The 21,290-nt window shown below is 51.0% G+C and overlaps 2 protein-coding genes across 9 annotated transcripts in view; one reads left to right on the top strand and one right to left on the bottom strand.

Moving 5' to 3' along the window:
- The window catches only part of LOC115338291 (rho GTPase-activating protein 35-like), a 32,989-nt gene extending 14,685 nt beyond the window's left edge, over nucleotides 1-18,304 (top strand). For all 8 annotated transcript variants that reach the window (XM_030006810.2, XM_041121921.1, XM_030006812.2 and 5 more), the window contains 5 exons: nucleotides 12,405-12,549; nucleotides 14,738-14,815; nucleotides 15,294-15,425; nucleotides 15,830-15,935; nucleotides 16,099-18,304. In XM_030006810.2, coding sequence (XP_029862670.1) covers nucleotides 12,405-12,549; nucleotides 14,738-14,815; nucleotides 15,294-15,425; nucleotides 15,830-15,935; nucleotides 16,099-16,459 — 822 coding nt within the window. In that variant the 3' untranslated portion in view covers nucleotides 16,460-18,304. The remainder of the gene's footprint in view (nucleotides 1-12,404; nucleotides 12,550-14,737; nucleotides 14,816-15,293; nucleotides 15,426-15,829; nucleotides 15,936-16,098) is intronic.
- Nucleotides 18,305-19,609: 1,305 nt separating this feature from the next.
- LOC121233132 (transmembrane protein 160-like) lies at nucleotides 19,610-21,111 on the bottom strand (the record flags this gene model as incomplete). The annotated part of the gene is made up of 2 exons (XM_041121919.1): nucleotides 19,610-20,397; nucleotides 20,933-21,111. Coding segments are annotated over 2 exons (394 nt in total), but the record flags the coding sequence as incomplete, so codon positions are not given.
- Between the last annotated feature and the right edge of the window lie 179 nt (nucleotides 21,112-21,290).

Raw genomic sequence — 21,290 nt, 5'->3', positions numbered from 1 at the left:
TGGAATTCTTGGCCAACAGTTGGCATGTCGATGGCCAACAGTTGGCCGTCAAAGCCACACAGCCCTAAGCATGATGTGGCAGTGTTGGGCATGTGGTGGGCGTCCTGCCCACCCCAAGACATGGTGGACATCTCGGCTCCAGCACGTGGATGCAGATGGAGAAGCCAAGTCATGCTCGCGTGGTCCATGGGAACGAAAATGCCTGGCGCTGTGGTGGGATGGAAGCACGCACACACACATATATATATGTACAACATACAGAAACATGCAATACAGACGTTATGTCTGTACAGATATATCACAAACGTGGCATATACAGAGGCACTCGTGTTGTGCTAACAGACATATACATGCACACATGTTGAATATACACACACATTACACATGTTAAATATACATACACACAGACATCACACATGGAGGTCATATACATATGCACATTACACACATGCACACGCATACATACACTGTATACATATATAGATGCACATTATATGCATGCACACTATGAACAGACACATACACACATATATACATACACGCTTTATGTACACATGCATATACTTATATACATACAGACTTATGTACGCACATATAAATATGTGCACACATATACACAATGCACCATTATATACATACGCATGTGCATATTATATACACATGTATCTTATACATAAATGTTATGTACATGCACACACATAGACACGTTATATATACATATACATACATGCTATACACATGTACATACGCATACAGACACTATATATACACACATGTGCAGGCACACGATATATGCACAGGTACATGTACGTGCCCATGTTGTTACGTACACATCTGTACAGGCACGTACACTATATACACACAAACGTTATGATGTGGGTGTATATACGTATGCGAGGAAGAGGGGAGGCAGGAGGAGGAAGGGAAGCGGGGGCTGCGCTGCCCCCAACCTGGCAGAGGGAGCAGCAGCAGCCGCTGCTGGATGTCCTGCTCGGAGCCGCCTGCTGCTGCAAAACCAATCATGGTAATTGAGGCGTTATTAATTTCCACTGGAAACAAAGGGAGAGCCACCCACAACGATCTGCCAAGCAGGAAGGAGCAAAACGAAATCCTCCTCTCCTCGGTGGGGAGGATGGGGCCGGTGCAACGCCCTAAGCCTCCGGAAACGATCCCACTCCCTGCTCCGTCATACCGAGAGCTTCCTCAGTTTCCCTTCTGTGTCCAACTGCCGAAGCATCATTTTCTGCTCGCTGCATTAAAAAAAGCTCCGTCCAGACACTCCCACTTGTCGGGGGGTGCTCGGGAATCGGGGAGAGCCGGTTGCTCTCATCCAAAAAAGGTGTTTCGAGGCTCCCCTAAAAAAAGGGTGTTTTGAGTCTCCCCGAAATACCCACAGAGGCAGAAACTTCCCTTATGGGCAATGGATATGCTCCCTCCCGTGGCGTGGGACACGCTAAGAGGAGAACAGGCTGCGCTCTTCTGCAAGGGGAAGAGGCTTCGCTGATGGGACCGGGTTTCCAGCTGGCAGGTTTGGGTTTATAACTGGCTCGTTTGAGTTTCCAGCCAGCAGTTTTGGGCTTTGCTCCTGTGCTGTATTCTAGCACATCCCCTTTTCCAAGGGGAAGCCAAGGGATGTGACCAAGCAGTGGATGCTGCTGCTAATAGTGGTGCTTGGCATTTTAATTGCTCCCCCTTAATTCTGGGGATTTATTTTTAAGTCACAGTTTCATCATCATTTTGCTGATGGGAACGGTGTGCAGTGGCAGGTACCACCTTGCCCAGGCTGGAGGAGTGTTTGGGTTTCCACCTTTGCTTTGGTGACACGTTGCGGGGTGTTGTGGTTTAACCGCAGCCAGCAACTAAGCACCACGCAGCCGCTCACTCACTCCCCCACACCCAGTGGGATGGGGGAGAAAATCAGGAAAAAGAAGCAAAACCCACGGGTTGAGATAAGAACGGTTTAATAGAACAGAAAAGAAGAAACTAATAATGATAATGATAACACTAATAAAATGACAACAGCAATAATGAAAGGATGGGAATGTACAAATGATGCGCAGTGCAATTGCTCACCACCCGCCAACCGGCACCCAGCAAGTCCCCCAGCGGTGATTCCCTGCCCCCACTTCCCAGTTCCTATACTAGATGGGACGTCCCATGGTATGGAATACCCTGTTGGCCAGTTTGGGTCAGCTGCCCTGGCTGTGTCCCATCCCAACTTCTTGTGCTCCTCCAGCTTTCTCTCTAGCTGGGCATGAGAAGCTGAAAAATCCTTGACATTAGTCTAAACACTACTTAGCAGCAACTGAAAACATCAGTGTTATCAACATTCTTCACATAGTGAACTCAAAACATAGCCCTGTACCAGCTACTAGGAAGACAGTTAACTCTAATGACTAATGCTAATGACTCTAATCTGTGTATGCATGATGTTAATAACTGCACGGGGAATGCATCTTTGGGCTGAGATGAGAAGTACCCAGGCATGCATGGAAGAAAACTGGGTCTGAGTCTTCTTCCATTTGGAGAATACTTATTGTATCTGATTAAGTTGTGGCTGCAAATGATATTTGAATATTCCAGGATGTAGAGCAGGAAGGGGCTTGTGCCTCCATCTCCTCCCTCCTGCAGGGACCTTCCACTGATCATCTCCATCCAGTGTTTTACAGTGGGTTTTAAGCTACTTTATGGGTTCTTTTAGCAATTCTCTAATAAATTCCAAAGTTTTAGGAAGGAATTTGCCAGCAGGGAGGGGAGGATGCAGCAGGCGAGTCAAGAAGTTGAAGTTGTTAGGTTTTGTTTCCCTTCTCTTGCTAAATTTTCCATCCAGTAAGAGACCTCTGGGTTACCAGACTTTTGCAGCCTGTCAATCTTTTTATTTTATTTATTTATTTTTTTAAAAAACAACTATGGCATTAGGACTGTGTTCTGCCTTCTCTGGGAATAGCCCACTGCTCCGCAGAATAATTCCTGTGTTAATGAGTAGTAAGGAGTCTTCTCTTTCTCTTTTCCTGTATCTCCATGTTGTGGTTTAACCCCAGGCAGCAACTAAGCACCACGCAGCCGCTCACTCACTCCCCCCACACCCAGTGGGATGGGGGAGAAAATTGGGAAAAGAAGTAAAACTCGTGGGTTGAGATAAGAACGGTTTAATAGAACAGAAAAGAAGAAACTAATAGTGATAACACTAATAAAATGACAACAGCAATAATAAAAGGATGGGAATGTACAAATGATGTGCAGTGCAATTGCTCACCACCTGCCAATCGACACCCAGTTAGTCCCTGAGTGGTGATTCCCCCCACCCTCACTCCACCCAGTTCCTATACTAGATGTGACATCACACGGTATGGAATACCCCGTTGGCCCAGTTTGGGTCAGGTGCCCTGGCTGTGTCCCGTGCCAACTTCTTGTGCCCCTCCAGCTTTCTCGCTGGCTGGGCATGAGAAGCTGATAAATCCTTGACTTCAGACTAAACACTACTTAGCAACAACTGAAAACATCAGTGTTATCAACATTCTTCTCATACTGAACTCAAAACATAGCCCTGTACCAGCTACTAGGAAGACAATTAACTCTATCCCAGCTGAAACCAGGACAGTATCCACCCCTTATTCTATACCATTGACGTCATGCTCAGTTCCCATACCTTCAGTTACATCCTGGTCAATCATCATCAGCTTTTCCATCCCTTTGAGACATATGAACAATGATATATATATATATATACACACACACATATATATATATATGTATATATGTATACACACACAGAGATATCATTCCTTTAGTTTATGGGTTATGTTCATTAAATGTTTGTTGAGTTCATTTAGTTCCCGACTCTGGGCTCCATCTGTCATACCAGCCTTTCTGGGCAGGAGGGATGGTGCAAAGTCCTCTCAGTCGGTAGAGCAGAATTGGGCTTCAGTGCGGTGTGACGAGCAGGTGACATTGGTCGCAGCAGGAGGATGGTGTGCACCGTTGGATTGTTGCATGCCGGAGTCAGTTCTGGTTCCATCACTACTGCGCTTTGCTCAGTTTTATCACAGTTCTTTCTTGCTTGATCTAAGTGATTCTTACTATAGTACTATGGATATAGCATATAACAATTACAGTAATGATAACATACAGTAGCAGGGTTATATAGCAACTAATATCATACAGGTTAATTCGGGCTATTCTCACCTAAAATTAAATCCCCTTGAGGCACGCATCGGACTTCCCCATCTTTTCGCATCACCCACCAAGTGCACCCAGGCCCTTGAGCAAAAGCAATCCCACGAATGGGTTTACCTTTGCCTGAGGCAGGAGTAACCCAGACTGTCTTCCCCAACATATTTTTTATGTGCACTACAGGACTTTATCCCCTTCTACAGTACGTAAAAATTCTGACTGGGCAGGGCCACCCCGATTGGCAGATCCTCTGGTGTTGACTAACCAGGTGGCTTTTGCTAAATGTGTATCCCAATGTTTGAAAGTTCCACCCCCCATTGCTCTCAATGTAGTCTTTAACAGTCCATTGTACCGCTCAATTCTCCCAGAGGCTGGTGCATGATAGGGGATGTGATACACCCACTCAATGCCACGCTCTTTGGCCCAGGTGTCTATGAGGTTGTTTCGGAAATGAGTCCCGTTGTCTGACTCAATTCTCTCTGGGGTGCCATGTCGCCACAAGACCTGCTTTTCAAGGCCCAGGATAGCGTTCCGGGCGGTGGCATGGGGTACAGAATATGTTTCCAGCCACCCGGTGGTTGCTTCCACCATTGTGAGCACATAGCGCTTGCCTTGGCGAGTTTGTGGGAGTGTGATATAGTCAATCTGCCAGGCTTCCCCATATTTATATTTCAGCCATCGCCCTCCATACCACAGGGGCTTTAACCGCTTGGCTTGCTTAATTGCAGCACATGTTTCACATTCATGGATAACCTGTGCAATAGTGTCCATGGTCAAGTCCACCCCTCGGTCACGAGCCCATCTATATGTTGCATCTCTTCCCTGATGGCCTGAAGCATCATGGGCCCACCAAGACATAAATAGCTCACCCCTATGTTGCCAGTCCAGGTCCACCTGAGCCACTTCAATCTTGGCAGCCTGATCCACCTGTTGGGTATTTTGATGTTCTTCAGTGGCCCGACTCTTGGGTACGTGAGCATCTACATGACGTACTTTTACAACCAGATTCTCTAGCCGGGACGCAATATCTTGCCACAGTGCGGCAGCCCAAATGGGTTTACCTCTGCGCTGCCAGTTGCTCTGCTTCCATTGCTGTAACCACCCCCACAGGGCATTTGCCACCATCCATGAGTCAGCATAGAGATAGAGCACTGGCCACTTTTCTCTTTCAGCAATGTCTAACGCTAGCTGGATGGCTTTCACCTCTGCAAACTGGCTCGATTCACCTTCTCCTTCAGCAGCTTCTGCAATTTGTCGTGTAGGACTCCATACAGCAGCCTTCCACCTCCGATGCTTTCCCACAATGCGACAGGACCCGTCAGTGAACAGGGCATATTGCCTCTCATTTTCTGGCAGTTTATTATACAGCGGGGCTTCTTCAGCCCGCGTCACCTCCTCCTCTGGCGACATTCCAAAATCTTTGCCTTCTGGCCAGTCCGTGATCACTTCTAAAATTCCTGGGCGACTGGGGTTTCCTATGCGAGCCCGTTGTGTGATCAGTGCGGCCCACTTACTCCACGTGGCATCAGTCGCGTGATGTGTAGAGGAGACCCTCCCTTTGAACATCCAGCCCAGCACTGGCAGTCGGGGTGCTAAGAGGAGCTGTGTTTCAGTACCAACCACTTCTGAGGTGGCTCGAACTCCTTCATATGCTGCCAATATCTTTTTCAGTTGGAGTACAGCGAGCCTCGGATCCTCGATATCCTCGACTCCAAAACCCCAGGGGTCGACCTCGGGTCTCCCCCGGTGCTTTCTGCCAGAGGCTCCAGGTAGGGCCATTCTCCCCGGCTGCAGTGTAGAGCACATTTATAACATCTTGTCCTGCCCGGACTGGCCCAAGAGCTACTGCATGAACAATCTCCCGCTTAATTTGTTCAAAAGCTTGTCGTTGCTCAGGCCCCCATTTAAAATCATTCTTCTTCCGGGTCACTTCATAGAGAGGGCTTACAATCAGACTGTAATTTGGAATATGCATTCTCCAAAAACCCACAACACCTAAGAAAGCCTGTGTTTCCTTTTTATTAGTCGGTGGAGACATAGCTGCTATTTTGTTGATCACATCCATAGGGATCTGACGACGCCCGTCTTGCCATTTTACTCCTAAGAACTGGATCTCCTGTGCAGGTCCCTTGACCTTACTTTCTTTTATGGCAAAACCGGCTTTCAGAAGGATTTGGATTATTTTCTTCCCTTTCTCAAAGGCTTCTTCTGCCGTGTTGCCCCATACGATGATGTCATCAATGTATTGCAGGTGTTCCGGAGCTTCACCTTTTTCCAGTGCAGCCTGGATTAGTCCATGGCAAATGGTGGGGCTGTGTTTCCACCCCTGGGGCACATCGATTCCAAGTGTACTGGACGCCCCTCCAAGTAAAGGCAAATTGTGGACGACACTCTGCTGCCAGAGGGATTGAGAAAAACACATTAGCAATGTCAATTGTGGCATACCACTTGGCTGCCTTTGACTCTAGTTCGTATTGAAGTTCTAGCATATCTGGAACGGCAGCACTCAGCGGTGGCGTGACTTCATTCAGCCCACGATAGTCAACTGTTAGTCTCCGCTCCCCATTAGACTTTCGCACTGGCCATATGGGACTGTTAAAGGGTGAGCGAGTTTTGCTGATCACTCCTTGGCTCTCCGGTTGGCGAATCAACTTGTGGATGGGAATCAGGGAGTCTCGGTTGGTGCGATATTGCCGCCGGTGCACCGTCGTGGTAGCAATTGGCACTTGTTGTTCTTCAACCCTCAGCAACCCCACAACCGAAGGGTCTTGAGAGAGACCAGGCAGGGTAGACAGCTGTTCAGTGCCCTCCGTCTCCAAGGCAGCTATACCAAAGGCCCATCGATACCCCTTCGGGTCCTGAAAATACCCTCTCCTGAGATAGTCTATGCCAAGGATACACGGAGCCTCCGGACCAGTCACAATGGGGTGTTTCTGCCATTCATTCCCAGTCAGGCTTACTTCAGCTTCCAATACAGTTAACTCTTGGGATCCCCCTGTCACACCAGAAATACAGATGGGTTCTGCCCCTTTATAACTTGATGGCATTAGAGTACACTGTGCGCCGGTGTCTACTAGAGCCTTGTACTCCTGTGGGTCTAACGTGCCAGGCCATCGAATCCACACAGTCCAATAGACCCGGTTATCCCTTTCCTCCACCTGGCTGGAGGCAGGGCCCCTCTCATTCTGGCCAGAGTGTCCGGTATTCACTTCTCGTAAATTGGCTCAGAAGTCCCTTCAAGAGGATCAGAAATAAGATCAGCCCTTCTACTCTGTTTGGAAACTGGAGCGGCATTTTTCCTAGTAGAATCCCCTTTTGTGGTGGTTTTTCCTCGCAGCTCGCGTACCCGTGCATTTAGGACCGAGGTAGGTTTTCCATCCCATTTCCTCATGTCCTCTCCATGATCACATAGGTAAAACCACAGGGCACCTCGCGGTGTGTACCTTCTATATTCTCTCTCTCGGGCAGAGGAGCGCTCACTCCTAATAGCTGAGACATTGGTCCTTACAGGTGGGCAATAGGACGTATCCTCTTTGAATTGCTGGAAATCCTCGGACAGCTTCTCCACAGCCGAAATGCAGGCTTGTAGGGAGGAGGAGAGATTTTCTTTGTACTGCTGGAGTTGGCGAGCCACTTCATCCACTGTCGGTGCCTCTTCATCTTTCCAGGTCATTATTGCCAGTGAGTTGGCATAGGACGATGGTGCGCTCCGTACAAACTTCCGCCACATGGGTCGTGTGCATTGGACTTCGTCTGGATCTTTGGGTAATTGTGGGTTGTCCGGGTCATGATGAATCGTCTCTAGCACAGCTAATTCCCTCAGATATTGGATACCTTTTTCCATGGTGGTCCACTTGCTTGATTGACATATAACATCTTCCTTAAAGGGGTACCTTTCCTTCACACTTGACAGGAGTCGCCTCCAGAGGCTGATGGCTTGTGTTCCTCTTCCAATTGCCTTGTCAATGCCACCTTCCCTGGCAAGCGATCCCAGCTGCTTGGCTTCCCTACCTTCTAATTCCAAGCTATTAGCCCCATTGTCCCAGCATCGGAGGAGCCAGGTGATAATATGCTCACCTATACGGCGGCCAAAATCTTTTCGCATATCCCGCAGCTCACTCAAGGATAGGGACCGGGTTATTACCTCTGGTTCTGCCTCTTCCTCCTGTTCCCGTGATGACCCTGGTTCACCTTCATCCTTTGCTAAGCGAGCTGATTTTTTTGTATATTTCTTTTTCTGGACGGGGGCAACTGATACTGGTGCAGGTTGATCCGCTGGTTCAGTTGCAGTATCGCTCGCCGGGTTTTGGATAACCGCAGCGTCTGTCGCCAAGGTTTGGGTAGCAGCAGTGCTCGTCGCTGGGGCTGGAGGGACCGCAGTGCCCGTTGCCAAGGTTTGGGTAGCTGCTGTGCTTGTCGCCGGGGCTGGAGGGGCTGCAGTGCCTGTCGCTGAGGTTTGGGTAGCCACAGTTCTCGTTGCCAGGGCTGGAGGGGTCGCGGTGCCTGTCACCAAGGTCTGGGTGGCTGCGATGCTCGTCGCCGGGGCTGGAGGGGCCGCAGCGCCCATTGCCGGGGTTTGGGTGACGCAGTGCTCATCGTTTTGTTGTTAGGTCCAGAGACCTTCTCTTCCCCTTGAGGGTGCTGAGTTGTGTCGAACAGGGCTCGATAGGCATGGGCCAGGCCCCAGCACGTTGCAGTGATTTGTATCTCTCTGGAGCTGCCGGGGTGACAGCATACCTTTTCCAAATATTTTACTAGTTCTTCTGGATTCTGCACTTGTTCAGGGGTGAATTTCCAAAACATTGGAGGTGCCCACTTTTCTAGGTACTTGCCCATAGTACCCCACACACCCTGCCACTCCTAATTATCCAGCCTTGGGGCAGATCTCTGGGTGATCTTCTTAAATAGTTGTTTAACCTTAAACAAGAGCTGAACCACATTCAGGAGCATGCTAATTCCCAGCAGTAGGGCTAGGGCCGTGCTGGTCTCAACATCCCAAGAGTATTCAAATTTTTCAAAATTCCCAAACACCATTGTAACTGGACTGAAGGAGAAAGGAGAGGGGAAGAGAGGTATCCCACCCATAGACTGGTTTTCCAAGGAGGAAAGGTAAATGGTATAATTATTAATAGTTTCCCACAGGTGGCTCCCGCAGTATAAAGGTGACAATGCTGAGTGCAAATACCGGATTAATCCCACAACCGATGACTTTATCATACCATAAACCAGTGTTATACAATAAATCAAAGTGAAAACCTTAATCCACCTCCCACGGATGATAAGCAGCAGAAGAGGGACTACATACAGCAAGCGAGGTGATACATAACAGAACTTTAAAAACCAGAGCAACAACTCTAAGAACACATAAATCAACATAATGAACAGTGACTATTAGACCAATATAATGAATGCTTGTAAAAAATTTGTTTTAACAAGGTCTGGTCAGGTTTGTTATTATCTCAACCCTTCGTTCCCCACGTTGGGCGCCAAAATGGACTGTCGTGGTTTAACCCCAGGCAGCAACTAAGCACCACGCAGCCGCTCACTCACTCCCCCACACCCAGTGGGATGGGGGAGAAAATCGGGAAAAAGAAGCAAAACCTACGGGTTGAGATAAGAATGGTTTAATAGAACAGAAAAGAAGAAACGAATAATGATAATGATAACACTAATAAAATGACAACAGCAATAATGAAAGGATTGGAATGTACAAATGATGCGCAGTGCAATTGCTCACCACCCGCCGACCGACACCCTGCTAGTCACCGCGCGGCGATTCCCCGCCCCCACTTCCCAGTTCCTATACTAGATGGGATGTCCCATGGTATGGAATACCCCGTTGGCCAGTTTGGGTCAGGTGCCCTGGCTGTGTCCTGTGCCAACTTCTTGTGCCCCTCCAGCTTTCTCGCTGGCTGGGCATGAGAAGCTGAAAAATCCTTGACTTTAGTCTAAACGCTACTTAGCAACAACTGCAAACATCAGTGTTATCAACATTCTTCTCATACTGAACTCAAAACATAGCCCTGTACCTGCTACTAGGAAGACAGTTAACTCTATCCCAGCTGAAACCAGGACACGGGGTTTATTTTGCTCTTTCCTTGAAGTTTAGTAGCAAAATTCTGATTGTAGAATGGTTTGGGTTGGAAGGGACCTTCAAGGACCATCCAGTCCAACCCCCTGCCATGGACAGGGATATCTCCCACTAGATCAGGTTGCTCTGAGCCCTGTCCAACCTGACCTTGAGCACTTCCCACAATGGGGCATCCACAGCTGCTCTGGGCAACCTGCTCCGGTGTCTCGCCACCCTTATTGCAAAGAATTTCTTCCCCGTGTCCAACCTAACCCTCCCCTCTGTCAGTTTAAAGCTGTCGCCCCTTGTCCTGTCACTGCAGACCCTGGTAAAAGTCTCTCTCCATCTTATAAGCACCTTTATATATCGAAAGGCTGCCAGAAGGTCTCTCTCTAGTATGTCCAGGTCTCTCTCTAGTATGTCCATGTCTCTCCTGTACTGGGGAGCCCAGTGCTGGACCCAGCACTCCAGGTGGGTCCTCACCAGTGCTGAGCAGAGAAGGATCACCTCCTTCCAGCTGCTGGCAACGCTTTGTCTAATGCAGCCCAAGACACCGTTGGCTGCCGTTGTGGCACCTTGCTGGCTCGTGGTCTACTTGGTGTCCACGAAACCTCCCCCCCCCCCAAGTCCTTCTCTGCTGAGCTGCTTTCCAGCTGGGTAGCCCCCAGCATGTCCCAGTGCCTGGGGTTGTTCCTCCCCAGGGGCAAGACTTTGCGCTTCTCCTTGTTGAACTTCATGAGGTTTCCATCAGCCCATTTCTCCAACCTGTTGAGGTCCCTCTGGACGGCAGCATGACCCTCTGGGCTATCAGCCGCTCCTCCCACTTCGGTGTCATCAGTGAACGTGCTGAGGGTACATCTGCCCCATCATCCAGATCATTAATGAAGATGTTAGACAGGACTGGACCCCGGATTGACCCCTGGGGTACTCCGCTGGGCACTGGCCTCCAACTAGACTTTGCTCCATTGATCACCACCCCTTGGGCCTGGCCGTTCAGCTGGTCTTCAACCCACCTCACCCTCTGTTCATCAACAGCTTCTCCAGGAGAATCCAGTGGTGATGGTGTCAAAGGTCCTACCGAAGCCCAGGTGGATACTCACTCTACCGCTTTCCCCTCGTCGACCAGACCAGCCACTTCATCCTAGAAGTTCACCAAGTTGGGTGAACTTCCCCTTGGTGAAGTCCCATTGGCTTCTCCTATTTTTTGGTCTTTCCCTTCTGCACCCAGAGAGGTTTTTTCAGCTAAAGACTGACAAAAATGCCTATTTTGATGAAAACAGTGCTGCTGTTTACTTTTCACCTAAGGCGTGACATCCAGGAGGCTCCACCTTAGACGTTGGCGAGCGACAACATTTGGGATGAAATCTGTCAGCTTTGCAATGCGTTCGGTCAGGTTTAATGTCCTGTAGTGGGGAAGGGAATGTTGGGAAAGTGGCTTCCCTGTCCGTAACCACCGCCCCCGCCTCTCTCTTGAATAAATACGTTACGATGATAATCGTTCACTTTAGTAAATAATAATAGTGGCCTGCTTGAATAAGTGTCTTATTCATAATATAATAATAATATTAAATGCATCAGAATAAATAATAATGCGTCAGAATAAATAATAATGCGTTGGTATAAATAACAGTTCATTGGAATAAATAGTAATGCATTGGGATGAATAATAATAATTCATTGGAATGAATAATAATGCTTTGGAATAGATAATAAATTGCTTGAATAAATAGCAATCCACTGGAATCGGCACATTGTCTGGGTCTTGCGGCTGTCGGTGAGGATGCTGCAGATGCGGGAGCACCTCCGGGAGGGTTTTCCCCCCCCGGCTCCTGCTGGATCTGGCCCAGCTGGGAATTCAGCCCGGCAAAGCAGTCGCTGTGTTTTAGGCTTTATCCACAGCTATGCTCGGCACGGTTTGGTCAGCCAAGGAGCAGCGGGAGTTTGTTGGGGCTGTGGCTTTCCCCATCGGATCACCTTGTGCCGCTCCTGCCAAAATAACTGGATTTTGGCTGCTGATACCCTTTGCCGTGTAAAAATTTTAAGAGCAGCCTCCGCATCCTTCCTATCTTGGTGGTAACAGGTCGACTTGTAGATTTAAGTGTCTAAATAAACGGGCGTATTTGGGGTATTTGCCTCAACTCCGCTCTTCTCTCTCCTGCAGAAGCCAAAGCCCAAACCTCGGCCGTCCATCACGAAGACGACGTGGGAAAGCAACTATTTTGGGGTGCCTTTGACCAACGTAGTGACTCTGGAGAAACCCATCCCCATCTTTATCGAGAGATGCATCGAGTACATCGAAGCAACAGGTAAGAGCAACCGGCTGCGGAGCTTTCTGCCCAGGAGGAAAGGTCTCTTGTTGCAAGCTGTGATGGCAGCACACGGGGAGGTTTCTTCTTCATCGCAAGCTTGGGTCACCGTGGTTTTTTCTGAGAAGGTGTAAAACTCTTCCCCGGATCCTTTTTTATTACCTGGGGAAATGAGTGTGCCTGGAGAACCACCGGCCTCGGACATCTGCTGTTCCCATCTGTTACGGATGCACGACTAACCAAATCCAACAGGTGTTAAAGCTCGGATTTATTCTTCAGCAAAAGTTAGTTAGAAGTCCGGTAACATTTTATAAAACCACAGGCTCAATGATGTAAAGAGAATTAATACTACACGGCCGACTTAAGAATCCCCAAGATTTAAAGTGATGACTCAAAACGCGCGTATCACTCTCTCCCTCGAGGAGTTACCTCGGGCGGTGCCCCGGCCCGACCCGAGGGGGAGTCCCCGACTGCCGACGTGTCCTCGGCGGGACCCCGTTTATACCCCTGTCGAATCTGACCTGTGGTCATTTAATTCTATCGGCCAGGAGGGTCACCTCGGTGTACCTGGCGCGTCTCGATTGGCCAGTTCAAATTTCAACCTGCGGCCTCCAGGGTTTCCTTCCCCTTCTCCCTGCCTGGAGAAGTTTCGTTTCCTGCTGGCAGGATGGGGGGGCGGGATGTACTGCCACACCATCCCGGCCTCAGAGGCAAAGGGCTGAAATGACTCCAGCTGCCTTCAGGTGGGACCTTTTTCTGGGGCATCCACCTTGCACCTTTCCCTTCAAGCAGTTGATGTTGATGGGTACGGCCTCTGGCAGCCCTAATTAACACCAAAATAAGCTCCAGGCTTTTTATCCGATGGCTTTTTCCCCCCGTCAGGCTCTTGCTCCAGGAAGCTGTAATGGGGAGATTGGGCAGCGGGTACTTCCCCTTTCTCTGGCATATTTTTTTTTTTTTTTTGCCGATGGCAGAGCATGAGCTGACACCGCTGCCACATCTGAGAAAAAACAGTCGGTGCTGCTTCACCCCCTGGTCTCCCATCTGAAAAATCCAGGCAGTGTTTTCTCTTCAGGGAGACCAGGTTTTGTTTCTTTTTACCCCCTCTGTACACCAAAAAAAAAAAAAAAAGAACATTATTTGAGCGAAGATGCCTTTCGCAGAAGAGACATCAGTGTCATCGCAGTGTGCTGTAATTTGAATTAATTGTTAACACTTTAAATGAGCACAAAGCGACTCCAGGAGTTTAACGCTACCCTGGGGATAAATCACCTAAAATCGAGGTTGTTTGGAGGAGCCGTGTAAAAAAAAAAGAATGGGGGGTAAAAAGATAAATCAGGGGTGAGAAATTCTGCATGGAGCTGCAGGTGGGTTGGTTCAACTTTGACATTAACTTGCTGTACCTCCTAATTTTTGAATTAAAAAAGAGATCTCTACGGGGTTGTCGTGGTTTCAGCCCAGCTGGTAACAAAGGACCACGCAGTCGCTCGCTCACTCCTCCCGCCCCCTCCCGGCCCCGGTGGGATGGGGAGGAGAATCAGAAAGGAGAAAAGAAAAAAAAAAAAAACCCAGAACCTTGTAGATTGAGATAAGGACAATTTACTGGACAACACAAAAAAAGAAGTTACAACAACAACAACGGTACTAATGAAAGAATATACAAACCGAGTGATGCACAGTGCAACTGCTCACCACCCGGGACCCGACGCTCCGCCACTTCCCCCACCGAAAGTCGAGAGAGAGCGAGAGAGAGAGCACCCTCCCCCCGGCCCACTCCCCATTTATATACTGGGCATGATGGCACATGGTATGGAATAGCTCCTTGGCTAGTTCTGGTCAGCTGCCCCGGCTGTGCCCCCTCCCAGGTTCCTGTGAAAATTAACTATCCCAGCTGAACCCAGGACAGGGGTGCTGGGTTTAAAAGATTAAAAATAATAAATAGGGAAATTCCTCCCCATTGGGACGAGATCACAGGCTGGGTTTAAACTAGGATTTCCTGGAGGAGCAGGATTTCATGGAGGGGGTAGGGATTTGGGGTATCATCGCTTCCAGGCTCTGGGGAGCAAATGAGATGTATGGATTTTAATGCCTATAAACAAGGGTTTATAGGGGGTTTGTCCTTAAAGCCCCCCACCCCGTTTGCTCATGCCCCCCCTTGCACTGATACCTGCTCTTTTTTCCTTGCCAGGGCTGAGCACCGAAGGCATCTATCGCGTGAGCGGAAACAAGTCGGAGATGGAGAGCCTGCAGCGGCAGTTTGACCAGGGTAACCTCTGCCACTGAGATTCCTCCTTTCTCACCCCAAAACTCGAGGGACACCTGCGCCCAACGTGCCTGCGTCCCCTCCACCACCGCCAAAGTGGTTTTAGGATGAAAACATGTTTGGGCACACTTAACCCCTGTCATTTTCATAACCTGGACAAGGCTGACATGCCTGCCATGGCCACACTGCCCTGTGCTGTCCCAATGAGTGACGCCAGGCACTGAGACTCTCCGGTCCCTGCATTTTTCTGGATGTTTTATCCGTTTTCATGCCCCTCCTGCCGCTGGCTCACCTGCTGGGCATCGGGGTTCGGTTCCTCTGTGAAATGGAGATTGGGGTCGGTGGCTGAAGGCAATTTTCTGCTGGCAGCAACACTGAGCTGCTTCGGAGTGAACCCCCCCGTCAGCTTCCTGCACCCCCGAAGTGCTTCAGGGTGCGACCACAAACCTGGGGGTGTAACCCCAAGACTCTCCCTTTGCAGATCATGGGCTGGACCTGGCCGAGAAGGATTTCACCATCAACACCGTGGCTGGTGCCATGAAGAGTTTCTTCTCCGAGCTGCCCGAGCCCCTGGTCCCCTACACCATGCAGGTTGAGCTGGTGGAAGCCCACAGTGAGTATGCCCGGGGGGTCCTGACCCTCCTGCCCCAGCCCGGCCCGTCTCCTTATTAATTCATACCGTACCAGCTCATTTGCGGGCAAGTCTTGTTAATTCATACCATAAAAGTCCATTTGCCGGCACGTCTCCTTATTAATTCACACCCTCCAAGCCTGTTTCTGGCTGGAGATGCTCTGCCCCAGCATCGCCACTTGGCGCTGTCCTGCACCCATGAGCAGCGTGGGTTTTTGCCAGGTTTATTTTCGGGAAAGACCGATGATCTGCTTAAGCTGGTGGCCCAAAAATCCCCCTGCAAAGAGGAGGGATCCCGCAGCAGGATGCTGCCACAACCAGCTGCAATGCCTGGTGAGCATTTCTCTGCCACGGCAGCCCCCTGACTCCACTTTTCCTCCTGGCAGAAATCAACGACCGGGAGCAGAAGCTCCACGCGCTGAAGGAAGTGCTGAGGAAGTTTCCCAAGGAGAACTACGAGGTCTTCAAATACGTCATTGGGCACTTGAACAAGTATGTATCGGGGTTCCTGAGATGCGGGGAGGAGCACCCCAAAACCCCCCCTGCAATGCCGGGACTGGGGCTTACCTCTGCAGCTGGATGGCGTTGAGGCAATCGGGGGGGGTCCCTGCTGGCACCTCACCGGCATCGTCTTGTCCCCTTTCTCCCACTGCAGGGTCAGCCACAACCATCGGGTGAACCTGATGACCAGCGAGAACCTCTCCATCTGCTTCTGGCCCACCCTGATGAGACCCGACTTCAGCACGATGGACGCCCTGACAGCCACCCGCACCTACCAGACAATCATCGAACTCTTCATCCAGCAGTGCCCCTTCTTTTTCTACAACCGGCCCATCCTCGAGCCCCCCAGCGCTGCTCCCGGTTCTCCATCCGCCGCCCCCCCCGGTGCCCCTTTCCTCCCCGCAACGCTGGGTACAGCTCAGCCCTCGCCTCCCCAGACCCCGCCACCGTCACCACAGTCGCCCATCCAGCTGCTCCTCCCGGCCCAGCTCCACACAGAGCAGCACACGCTGTGAGCTGTTGCCAGGAAAAAAAAACAAAAACAAAAAACAAAAAACAACAACAAAAACCAACCAGAAAAAAAACCCTACAAGAATCTTGGTCTGGTCTGGGGCCCCCAGTGGAGACAGGGAAGCGAACACTGGGCTTGGGCTCGCCCTCTCCTGCCCCGATGCAGACTTGGGCACGGTGGGAGCGTGCTGGGGCATCCGGACTTGGGGCCCCGGGAGGATTTTTTCCCCACCTTTCAGTTTGGATAGGGGGTTGAGGAGTGGATCCAGCACCAGTGGGACAGTGGGGCTGAGCCAGCAGACCCATGTGTCGGGGTGCTTGGCAGATCAGATGCTTCTCTGGCTGCCTCTGGACTTTTTGGCTCGGCCCCGGTGCCACCAAACCCCCTCACATCCCACGGGACGCAGCCGGTGGCTCACCCGGCACTGTCTGAAGCTCATCCTACGTGGCCCAAGGCTTGTCTGGCACATCCCAGCTCACCCAGCATGGCCCAGGGCTCGTCCAACGCACTGCAGTGCAGCCCAAGGCCTGTCTGGTGTAGGCTGATGCTCATCCAATGGGACCTGAGGTTCATCCAGTGTGGTCTGGCACAGCCCCAGGCTTGTTCAATGCAGCCCAAGGCTCAGCCAACATGGTCCAGCATGGCCTGAGGGTCATCCGACACGTCCCAAGGCTCACCCAACGCATCCCAAGACTCATCTGAGATGACCCAAGGCTCATCCAATGTCACCCAGCACATCCCAGCATCCCAGGAGTCATCCAATGAATCCCCCACCCTGCTTTCCGCCTGCCCCCCAAAAAGCCTTTGTGGGTGCCCAGTGTTGCCTTTTGGCTGGGGACCACCCCCCCCCCCATTTCTGCCCCTCTCCAGGGATTTCAGCATTAAGCACTTACTGGAGGGGAAAGGGTTGGGCCCACTGCCCCCACCCCCCAACCCCGTTTTTGGCTGGATTTGGGGTTTTTCCTCCAGAAAAGCCGGTGCCAATTTTGAAGTTGGGTTCAATGGGTTTCAGTTTGGGGAAGGAAAGCTGGAATTTGGCTGCGGCGAGGACGGCTTGGTCCCCTTTGGGGTGGGGGTTGGGTGCCCTGGGGGATGGGGGGGGTGCCCGGATGCCTGGGTCCCCCTGGGATGGGTGGGGGGGGGTTGGGCTTGGACACCCAGATCCCACAGGAAAGGGGGTTTGGACCCCTGGGGGATGGGGATACCTGGATGCCTGGGTCCTTCCCCCGCTCCCAGTACCGGGGTGGTTTTAAACTGGATTTTCATGGTACCACTGGGAGAGCATGGGGAAGGCTCCCACCACCCCTCCTGGGTCTCTTTGCACTTTAAGACACCCCCAAACCCCACCCCCCCCCACCACCACTGGTGATGAAAACAGCCCAAACCCCCCCAAAAACACCCACCCCACCCCAACCACCCCTGGGGGGGAACACATGGACTCCTCTGGCCCATGGAAACCCTCAAAAAGGGCTTTTTTTTTCCCCCAATTTCTCCAGTCTCGTGCTTTAAAACAAAAGTGTTGGTGTAAATAGCAGCTGCCGGCTTTTTTTTTTTCTCCTTTTTTTTTTTAATAAAACTGGCTAAAAAAAACCCTGAAAAGAAGAAAAAAAAAACCCCAAAAAGTATGAAAAAAGAAACAAACAAACAAAAAAACCCCACTTCTCGCCACAGGGAAGGTTTTTTTGCTGTTAAAAATTGGGGTTTTGGTGCCTTTTGGCATGGCCAGAGGGGGCCTTTGGGGGTGTTGGCGGTGGGGGTGCTGGCAAAGGGCCGAGGGAAAAAAGGCAAAATTGGGCAAAATTCAAACTGGAAGACAGATGCATCGCTGCTTCTTCCCCTCCCCCCCCCCCCCAATGGGGCAAAACACTACGTTTTAATCATTTCCCCACCACCACCACTGCATCTTGTCGTCCTCCTCATCCCGGTGCAGTTTTGGGACAGAACTCCCAATTTTGGGGATTTAGGTTTTTCCCATTAGGTTTGAAACCCCCCCTTTTTTTGGGGGGGGGGGGCAACCCCATCACACGATAGGAACATCGTATCGGAAAAAAGTCGTTTTTAAAGCAGGACGTAAATTATTTAAATAATAAAAAAATCTGGTGGGTGGGGTTCCCCCCGCTGTAAATTAAAAAACAAACAAAAAACACCCCCAAAAATCAAAATTCATTTTTTAAGTGAGTCCTCCACCAAAAAAAAAAAAGATAATAAATTGAATTTTTGGGTCTTTTTGGGAGGGTTTTCCGCCAGCGAAGGGGTCAGCAGGAGTGACATCGGTGCTAATGGTTCTTTCTTTGTATTTTTAGGGTCTAACAAACCTCCCGCCCTGTAGTTTTTGGTGATAGAGGTTGCCTTTTTCCGCTTCTTTTAAAGACGTTTTTAACAATTTGTGACATTTTCCAGGGCCAACGTGATTAGTGCATGAAAAATAAAAATTAAAAAAAATGTTTAATGCTCGGGGGGGTCCGGCTGGGCCCTTTTCCTGCTGAATCGAAAGAGAAAAAAAAAGAAGACAAGAAAAAAAATAAGAATAATTTTGGAGTCACTGCAGTGGTTTGGTTTTTTTTTTTTTTTTTGGGGGGGGGTGTTGTAAACTGGAAAGGAGTTGTAAACTGGGAACAGGGAACCAGTGGTGAACTGGGAATGAGCAGCAGCAAACTGGGAATGGGCGGTGAACTGGGCACTGCGAACTGGAAACCAGTAGCAAACTGGGCTTTGCAAAGCAGGGAAAACAGTCGCAAACTGGGCTTGGTGGACTGCGAACCAGTTGGAAACTGGAAACAGGTAACAAACTGGGAACTGGGCATTGCAAACTGGGTTTTGCACCCTGGGAACCAGTTGCAAACTGAGCTTTGCAAAGTGGGGAAACCCAAGTTTCAGGTTAATCAGCACGAATTTGGGCAAATTGGCTGCAAACTGTTTTTTTTTCTTCCCTCTTCCTGCAAATGAATTGGTGACAAATTGAGGCTTTTTCCACATTTTTATTTCCCAGCCAGCCTCCTCCACACCGTTGCCCCGCGCCAACCACGGGGGCTGCAGAAACCGAGGCCAAAAACGCCCGTTTCTGGCATGGCACCCAAATAAACACTAATTTTTTAGTAAAACCCCCAGAGCAGAGCCACACGGAGGTGAGTTTTGCTCAAAACCCCCATTTTTCGCAGCAGGAATGAGCATGCAAACATGGTGGGTGCAGCAAACGCCCCAGGAGGGTGCAGACCCCCCCACCCCCCCGCGCTGGGGGTGAGTGAATAAATATAAAGCAGCCAAAACTGGGGGGTTTTGCACAAAAACAGCACCTGGGGGGGGCTTTAATTGGATTTTAATCCAACCCTCCGGGTGTTTTTGATCCCCCTGGGGTGGGGTTAATCTTCCCAGGGGCAGTTTTAATCCTTCTGGGGGGGTTAATCCCCCGGGGGGGGGCTTTTAATCCTCCTGGGTGGGGTGTTAATCCTCCCGGGGGGGGGGATTAAATAATTTAATCCTCCTGGGGAGAGAGGCTTAATCCTCCCAAAGGGCTTTTAATCCTCCTGGGGTGCAGTTTAATCCCCACTGGTGGGGGTGTTAATCCCCACTGGGGGGGGTTTAATCCCCCCTAGTGTAGATTTAACCCCCCTGCATTGGTTTTTACCCCCCCCAAGGCAGTTTCCAATCCCCCAGGGGGTATTTTCCCACCCCATCACTGAGGGGGATCCCTGTTATCATCTCTCTCTCTCCCCCCCCCACCCCGGGGTCACTTTTTGGGGGGCTCCTCGGGGATGATCTCCACCTCTAAACGCCCGATGTAGAGGGAGAGGGCACAGAGCCAGAGCAGGGCCAGCAGCATGGCAGTGGCATTGGTGGCAGTGGTGGGTGCCGGCAGCATCATGGGCTGCCGCAGCAGCGCCAGGTTCACCAGGTAGGAGCCCACCCCGTAGGAAACGCACAGGCCCCCCAAGATGAAAAAGCCTAAAAAAAATTAAGAAATAAGCACAAAAAAGAGCTGGGTTAGAATATTTAAGGGGTTCCTTCCCCTCCCAGAGTGGGGAGGGGTTTTATTATAATGACAAATGGGTAAAATTTGGCAAAATTTGGCAAAATGGAGGGACACAGACCCTAAAATAGAGGAAATGGCCCCAAAATGGGCACCGGGGGGGGGGGAGGGGTGACTGGGGTTTGGGGGATTTTGGTTGGTTTGGGGGGGGGGGGGGTCGGTCTGGGGGTGGCAGGGGGAGTTGTCAGGGTGGGCATCCCCAAGAGGAAATGGGTGTCCCCTGGGTGGGTGGGTGTCCTGGGGGTGGCTGTGGCCCCTGGGTGGGTGCCCCCAGGGGGAGGTGGGTGTCCCTGAGGGGAAATGGGTGTCTCCAGGAGGGGGGGGGGGGCTGTCCCTGGGGGTGGGTGGGCATCCTCGGGGTGGGTGTCCTCACGGGGGTAGATAGGTGTCCCTGGGAGTGGGGGTTCCATGGGTGGGTGGGGGTGTCCCCAGATGGGTGCCCCCCCATACCATCCCCACCGTAGGCAGCATCATGACCGGTGTCGCTCTGGACATAGGAGATGATGCCGGTGGCCAGGAGCCCATTACAGAACCAGGAGAGGAGACCTGGGGGGAGGGGGAGCGGGGGGGGGTCAGCGGGGCAGGGGGAGGGGATGCCCCCTGGGCCCACCTGCCCCGCCCCCAGCCCCCTTCACCCCCTCGAGCCACGCCCCCAGCTGCCTCTCGCCTCGGCTCCGCCCCCTGGCGCATTCCCGCCGGCCCCAACCCCGCCCCTTACCGCCCTCCAGCGCCTTCCGCAGCAGCCAAGCGTCCGCCCGTTCCAGGTCGGAGGCGGCGGCGGGGCCCGGCCCAGGCTGTATCGAGGCCG

Source organism: Aquila chrysaetos, unplaced genomic scaffold (genome assembly GCF_900496995.4).
Source record: "Aquila chrysaetos chrysaetos unplaced genomic scaffold, bAquChr1.4, whole genome shotgun sequence".
Taxonomy (NCBI): Eukaryota; Metazoa; Chordata; class Aves; order Accipitriformes; family Accipitridae; genus Aquila; species Aquila chrysaetos.
The sequence above is the reverse complement of the archived record's forward strand: the minus strand, read 5'-3'. Positions and strand labels throughout refer to the sequence as shown.